The following is a 7,875-nucleotide window of genomic DNA, read 5'->3' as shown; positions in this document are numbered from 1 at the left end:
AGAAATAAATAAAAGATAAAGTTCATGGTTTGTTAGTAGTGAGCATTGTGTGATAAAATAAGTGGTGACCAAAAATGTACAAATAATTATTATTATAGAATAATTCATACATTTCTCATCATTTTTAATTAGTGAGCAAAGAATGACACTAGCATTAAGCCATGTTTTACAGCATTAAAATGTGTCATATGATCTTTTATGCAATCATGTAGCTTAAATACACTGTTTCTTGAAAAAAAAAACACATTTCCTTGATTTTTTTAATGCATGCTCAAAAAAAATAAATAAAATAAAAAGTCATAAACAGAACAAAACAGACATAACAGAAGGATTTATAGAAAGTCATTTGGATTTTTTTTATTTTTGAAAGAAACTTAAATGCACACTCATGTACTATATGTTTTCATATGCTTTACACCCCAGAGTATTGTCATATGTTTGACAACCGAAACATATAGTGCACTAATTATTTACCTTTGATGTAAAAAAAAAAAAAATCATCAGAACACTTATAAATCTCAATACTACATAAGATAAAGTCATACAGTCATTTTATGTACCCTGCATTCATCTTATCTATGCAGCACATATGCATGCGCAATGCCTATGTTCATCACATTCAGGCACAGTGAAAATCCCCCCAAAAATGTCCCACATCATCACAATTTCCTTGTTACATAGAAACTCCAGCTTATGAAAAATTGTGTGTCGTGTGTTCATTCACAGGCCAATTTGCCATCAAAGCTGGACAGAGCAATAGCAAAGGCCTGCACCGCACACATGGGGTAATTATAGTCCAGAGTGAACATGTCATCTGCCACTCTCCCGAACTGCATCACAATGTAGCTGTCTGAAAAAGAAAGGGTTTACAGTTAGGTTTTACTGCTGCCATACCTGTCAACCATCCCGTTTTTCCCTGGATTCTCCCGTATCTCGCTGTCATCCTGTAAAGGTATATCCCTTATTTTCACATCCCAATGTTGACAGGTATGTGTTACTGTTACTGTAAACATAATTGTCCCCCTTTGACATGATTTGTTCTGCAGCCTAGTGGATTGTCAGAGTTCATAACACACATAAAAGACAATACGCAACAATAATAGTACTACAAACATCAACTACCTCTTCCAAAGTAGCCAATAGCATGAGAAACAAATGAAAATTTAAATGTGTCTTTGTCAAGGGGACACTATAGATCCTGAGGGAAGAGTTTGAAATTAATCAAAAGGCGAATGAGATATGTCAAATGTAATCTAATGTACTTTCTGTTTTTGGTAACACTTTAAAATAAGGTTCATTAGTTAATGCATTTACTAACATGAACTAATCATGAACAACACTTGTACAGCATTTATTAATCATAATTGAACATTTACTAATGCATTATTAACATCCAAGTCCATGCTTGTTAACATTAGTTAATGCACCGTGAGTTAACATGAACTAACAATGAACAACTGTATTTTCATTAACTAATGTTAACTAACATGAACAAATACTTTAGTAAATGTATTGTTCATTGTTTGTTCATGTTAGTAAATGCATTAATTAACATTAAAGGGCACCTATGGTGAAAAATCTACTTTTCAAGCTGTTTGGACAGACATATGTGCATGTATGGTGTATAGACCGTCATTTTGGGGTGATATAAACACACCCAGTCCTTTTTTTTCAATTTAACAACATAAAAACGGTGGTACAATTGGAGCGGTTTTCAGACCGACTGCAACGACGTAGGAGTGCGGTCCCCCCGCCCACTAAATTGATTGACAGCTGCGCGTATTAACATGTCCCAGTAGTCACGTGTATAATCAAATCAACAAGAGAGGATGAGCGCAAAGCAACCGGGAATAAAAGGTCTGTTCAATTCGCTAGGATCATCAATCATCATCAAATGTGATCAAGAGTGAGTTTTACAAGTTTAAAATGTTTTAAAACAGTGCATGTGTGTAATGAATTATAGCGATTCGCTTCAGATTTACTTCATCAGCACAGCCGCGTGTCAGAACAATTATAAAAGAAGACGCTTCAATCCCACTTTGTGGACGTTAAATCAGGTTTATTTTGTACATTAACATAACAGATATCCATACAGCAGCGGAGGTTAACCTGTAGCCTGTCACATTTGCGTGCAAAAAGAGTGCAAATCTCTGCTTGTCGTGTCCGCGCTGTGTCTCTGTGTGTGTGTGTGCGTGTCATGTCCGCGCTGTGTCTGTTTATGTGTATCTGTGTGTGTGCGTGTCGTGTCCGCGCTGTGTGTGTGTGTATCTGTGTGTGCGTGTCTTGTCCACGCTGTGTCTGTGTGTGTATCTGTGTGTGTGTGCGTGAACTTGTGTGTGACTCATCGTAGCAACTCTACAACAAATACTCATTGGTAAGTTCTCACTGAAGTATTTCTCACAAAAGCTATATCTTCTTCCTTTATGTCTGTCTGTTGTCTGAATCTGCCAAGGGAGGAGATTAAGGCACGCAGAAAGGCACGTAGAAACATGGGCGGGGAGGACTAGCCTTAAAGGAGCAGTACAACAAAACTGCCTCCTGGTGCAAAAATGTATAAATTAGAACTTATAGGTATAATAAAAGGTATAATAAAAAATCTGATGGTTGTTTTGAGCTGAAATTTTACAGACACATTCTGGAGACACAAAAGATTCAAAATAAACCTGAAAAAGGGGTAACCTAGGTGCCCTTTAACTAATGAACCTTATTGTAAAGAGAGACCCTTTTTTAATAAGCCCCTATAATGCACTATAAAAGTTCATAGTTTGGTATTGCGGGTCTCCAACAACATGCTGATATGCATGCAAGGTTAAAAAAAACACTTCCACTAACTACACTAATTAAAAAACACTTTTTTCGCTAATTATCCCAATGACTCCTATATGATTTGACAAGCAATACATTCAGCTCAGGCTCGATCTGAGAACATACTGCTATATACATTTCTGGAGAGCGCCAAATACATCCCAGGAGCTTTGTTTTTTTGCAGTTTTTGTTTTTCATGAATCCACCAGAGGCCTCTGTGTGCACTTTTTGAGATGTCAAAATTCTCTTGTGAGTGCCATTCACGCCTGCTGTTCTTGCATAAATTCACTAGAGGCCACACTAATTAAACTGACTGAGAGACTGAGAGACTGACTGACTGATCGACTGACCAACCTCCCTAAACCCAACCAATAGTGTTTTCAAAAGCACCAATTGACCCGATCCGATTCTGTTTTGTCTAACCCACTTTCTGATACCATTCTTCGACAGACTCGAACCCCGTTGTCATGGTCAACTCCTCTCTGCATCTAAGTCTGCCGACATATATGGCAAGCTAACGGGACGAACTGGTAACAGTGTGAAAGCCGTCAGCTGGTAAGCGCAAAAAAGAATGGCGTCATACCGCCCTGTAGCTTTGGTTTTAATGACGAAATGCAGCCATATACTTCTGTCTACATAATTCACAATCTCTAGAAATGTATATAGGCTACATTTTCAGAATGAGCCTATGTTGCAAACATTTTTTCCAAACCACTCATTTTCATGATGCTAATCTGCGGTGATTGATTTTAAGACCCAGACTGTTCTTATTTATAGACAGCGGCCATGCAATTCAATTAATCTTTATTTCTATAGCGTTTTTACAATGTAGATTGTGTCAAAGCAGCTATATTATAGATTATAGTAAATTGAAAAATTGTCAGTCCAGATTTCAGTGTTGAAGTTCAGTTTAGTTCAGTTCAGTGTGGTTTATTATTCACAGTTCAAACACTGAAAAGCAATCCATCGATGCACAGCTCTACAGGTCCCGAACCATGCAAGACAGTGGCGAAGAAAAAAAATCACCAACTGGCGAAAGTAAAGAATTAAAAAACCCTGAGAGAAACCAGGCTCAGTTGGGCCAACCATTTTAAACCAGATTTATGACTGAAGATGAGGACTGAACTAAGAATTCATCAAAGGTTAAACAGTGTTCTAGGTTTTTGTGTGTGAGGTTTTTGGGTCCAATAAGCAAGACCTCAGTTTTATCTGAATTTAGTAATAAGAAGTTATTAGTCATCCAATTTTTGAAATCAGCTATACAATCTGTTAATTTCGTAAATTCATACAAGTTATCAGGTTGAGAGGAGATATAAAGTTGTCTCACAAAGTATATGTGTGAGCCCAATTCAAACTTTTTAAAGCAATGCAGTAACACCAGCATATTGCTCTATTCTTAACCATAACTTCAAGTGATAACAATAACAGTCAGTATTAATCAAAAGCAGTTGTAAATGTTTAACTATTTTGAACTTTGACCGTGGCATCGACATGTGCATCAAATGGGCGTGGCAATGTTTGTGTCGAACGTCACATTGAAATGGCTAAAGATCCAAATGTGGTGAATCTTTCAAACAACTGAGTCAACTCTTTTTTTTTTTTTTTTGAGAAACAACAATTTTAAACACTGTGCACTTTCAGATTTAAACCTCAATTGGATGGTTTCAATTATCTTAGAGCTGTGTTACACAAGTCATTAGGGTTGGGTACCGAAACCAGGTGCCATTATAGCACCAGTACTTTTGTAACCGGTTTGTACCGGATCAAGTCAGCAAATGAATTTCGGTGCCACTGGTGCTGCGACTAGGACGTAAGAAGCATCAAGGGGTGCATCAGAGGCACACATAGGCGTTGTGTCACACCATCTCTAAACATTTATTTCTAAACAACTTTGAGAAATACAGACAGGCGATGTCTGGCAATTGTTAATGTTGCTTAGAGAACAAAACTTAGGTTTTTGGTGAGCGAGAGCGACACTCTTCAGATCAACACACATGATTCATCGAATTTGCTTAAACTAAGCACTCTATAGCATATTTTACAAGCAAGGATTCTGACACAGCAACAAGCTTTACAAAAGTTGTGTGTAAGGGGGAATCATGTCAAACTTAATGACACATTTGATGGCTCAAATATGCAAAGGAATGTCTCTCTCGCGTGCTCTAGGTATCACATGCAATCGCTCCCTCGGGCACTCGCTCCCTCTGCTTTCACGGTACTTGCTCTCTCTGTTAAGGTGATGCGTGCATCAGTTCCCCGCATTCATCAGAAGTTGATGCCCAAATTGACACAGGTAATAAAAAGATTAAACTTCAGTCATGTTCATGTTGTGAAACACTATCAAAATATCCACTGTTGATGATATTAGACTTCTGTTTTCAAAAGCGATTTTAACACTTTCAATCTTGTCAATCTTGCAGAGACTATTATGAATCAGAAATAGAGTGTACATAATTTTATGTTAGGAAATGCAGTATTGAATTTACAAACAGTCGGCAAGTACCAAAGAACAGATGTAACACATTGATCAAATGTAGTTTTCAGTCACGCTCATGTAAGTCATATACAACTCATTTAGTTTTGCCTTCATTAATTTTTTATCTTAATTTACAGCACATTTTTAAACATAATAGTTTAAATAACAATTTTATAATATCTAATATTTTTTTATCTTCCCCATAGTGACAGTTAGGGCATAACATTTTACTAGTTATTTTGCAAGACAGTTGTTTTCAGACAAAATTCCTTTATGTGTTTAATAGTCTTTTATTCAGATTAAAGTGTAATCAGTTAACTACGAAAGTTGAAATAATTTGTCAAATTAATCTGTAACTGATTTGTTGTGTATATCAAAAATATACAGGAAATATAAAGGAGGCTAATAATACTGACCTTATTTTATTTAAATTAAAAACTGCTTTTATTTACGAAATAAACAATAAGAAATAGGATTTATTATGACTCCAGAATAATTATTTCTTTAGGAAACACTATGAAAATTTTCAGAAACATTATTTTAAATGAATGGGAGGGCAAAATAAATTGACTTCAACTGTAGGCCTATCTGTTATAGTTTACGGATGCAACAATGTGCCTTGATGTACTTGAATGTTAGAAATGTGTTATCCTAAACCAGTACAAAGTTACTTGACAAATAAATTAAAAAGGAAGATTATGAGTTTAAGTAATTTAATAATCTTGTTTATGAAGACTGCAGAGTGGTGCACAAAAAAATGTCTTTGAATAATTTTTAAAGTATTTTGTGATATATATGTTAAAATGTGCTCCCAAAAGTACGTTTCCCCTGCACAGGTTAGTAGTAAGCTAATGTAATGTCATGATGCAAATCTTAAATTCATGCTAACCAACAAATTATCAAAGGAAATATATTAATGTAATTTAAATATATAAAATATGAATTGATATTTACTTTAAACTTAAATTATATTGTTCTATTAAAATTATTCTTTAAAAGATTTTGTCAAATAAAGATTTTTCTAGAGTCATCCACCATAATTTTGTTGCTAAAAAGTATCGGTTCAGGCACCGTTTTAGCACCGTTTCGGTTCAGGCACACGTTTTAAATGTATCGATTTAGCACTGGTATCGAAAAAAAACCCAAACGATATCCAACCCTACAAGTCATGTAAGAAAATTTTCACTAACCCATAAAAGGGGCTCTTTAACACTTGTATTTCATAAAAATATAATAACCCAGTTAATTTTATTCCCAACACTTTGCTGCAATATTTTAAATATTTGAAAAGGAGTTTTTTTGTTTGTTTGTTTAACCTTTAAAAAGACAAACCAGCAAATCAATGAAAATGTAAAAATTAATTCTACATAAGTCTTTTATATTCTGGATCTGGCCTCTTTATTAGTTGGTAAAGCAAATGTATAATCAGCCAATGATAAAAGCAGCGAGTATGCAGATGTGGTTGAGATGATCTGCTGAAAGTTACACTGAGCATCAGAATGGTGAAAAGGGGGGATTTGAATGTAATATGATTGTTAGGCCCAATCCCAATTCTACCCCTTAGCCCTTCCCCTTACCCCGTCCCTTCATTTTGTGCGTTCATGTCAAGGGATGGGGTGTCCCAATTCTCTTTAGCATGAAGGCGTAGGGCTAAGAGGAAGGGGTGAATAGCCTTTCGAATGGAGATTTTTCAGGATCAAACTTGAAACCAATGGGTAAGAAAATTTCCCAGAACACACCAGCCACAACGGCAGTATAGCTGAACCCGAAAGTAAGGATTATGAATTTTTATAACAAACAAGCATATGTTTTAATATATTCATAACTGCGTTCATGTTTTACCTTTATGTATTTAAAGAAAAAAAATGCTGAAAAAAAAAACGTTAAATTTCGCTGTCTATAATCCATTATAATAACTCTTGTACAGCAGTTCCACAACATACAGACACTCCATGACACTTAAATACCCTGTCAGAAAAGTCTACGGGCTGGGAATGACCTTTTTACAGTGTCTGCTATAATGTTAGTGTTGTTTTCATGTGTTTACATAGATGCATATGGCCCCTGAGTAAATGTAAAAGTATGAGCATTTCACATGCACATAACACAAAGGGAACTCAATGGATTGGGACTAAAGAGTTGTGTAGAAAATCACTTACAGTATCAGCAAGGCTTATCAGAAAAAATATGGCTTCAGTTTGATATGATGCTTAAAGATGTAACTATGGGGGATTTTGTCAAAATCCAACCATCTGAAAGAGGATACAATCCGGCCAATGAAATGCCAATGAGTTGGCAGCGTTAGCATGCACAGCTGGTGCTACTTACAATTCATCTTGCATATAAGCAATGCACGTGCCAAGCTGGGGCATCCATTTCTAGCTGAAGAGCCTTTCACGGCTAACAGTTAAGGGGCGATCATGGTGCCGAAGGAACAGGTAGAGGAACTTCAATGCTATGTGGAAACTTCCACTATGGGGAAATCTATGGAAAATGTCACAATGATTGAAGCCAAGAGCGTGAGCGCACCTGCATTACCAGAGGTGCAGTCCTCCAATGTGTTCCCTGGCCCTTACTTATCACACTTATTAAGA

At 36.0% G+C, this 7,875-nt stretch overlaps 1 protein-coding gene across 1 annotated transcript in view; it reads right to left on the bottom strand.

Moving 5' to 3' along the window:
- Positions 1-336: 336 nt before the first annotated feature.
- The window catches only part of tulp1a (TUB like protein 1a), a 74,304-nt gene continuing 66,765 nt past the window's right edge, over positions 337-7,875 (bottom strand). The window contains 1 exon segment of the mRNA XM_056450021.1: positions 337-850. Within this exon segment, the coding sequence (XP_056305996.1) occupies positions 717-850 (134 nt within the window). The 3' untranslated portion in view covers positions 337-716.

The sequence above is a fragment of the Danio aesculapii genome, chromosome 23 (genome assembly GCF_903798145.1).
Source record: "Danio aesculapii chromosome 23, fDanAes4.1, whole genome shotgun sequence".
NCBI lineage: Eukaryota > Metazoa > Chordata > Actinopteri > Cypriniformes > Danionidae > Danio > Danio aesculapii.
The sequence above is the reverse complement of the archived record's forward strand: the minus strand, read 5'-3'. Positions and strand labels throughout refer to the sequence as shown.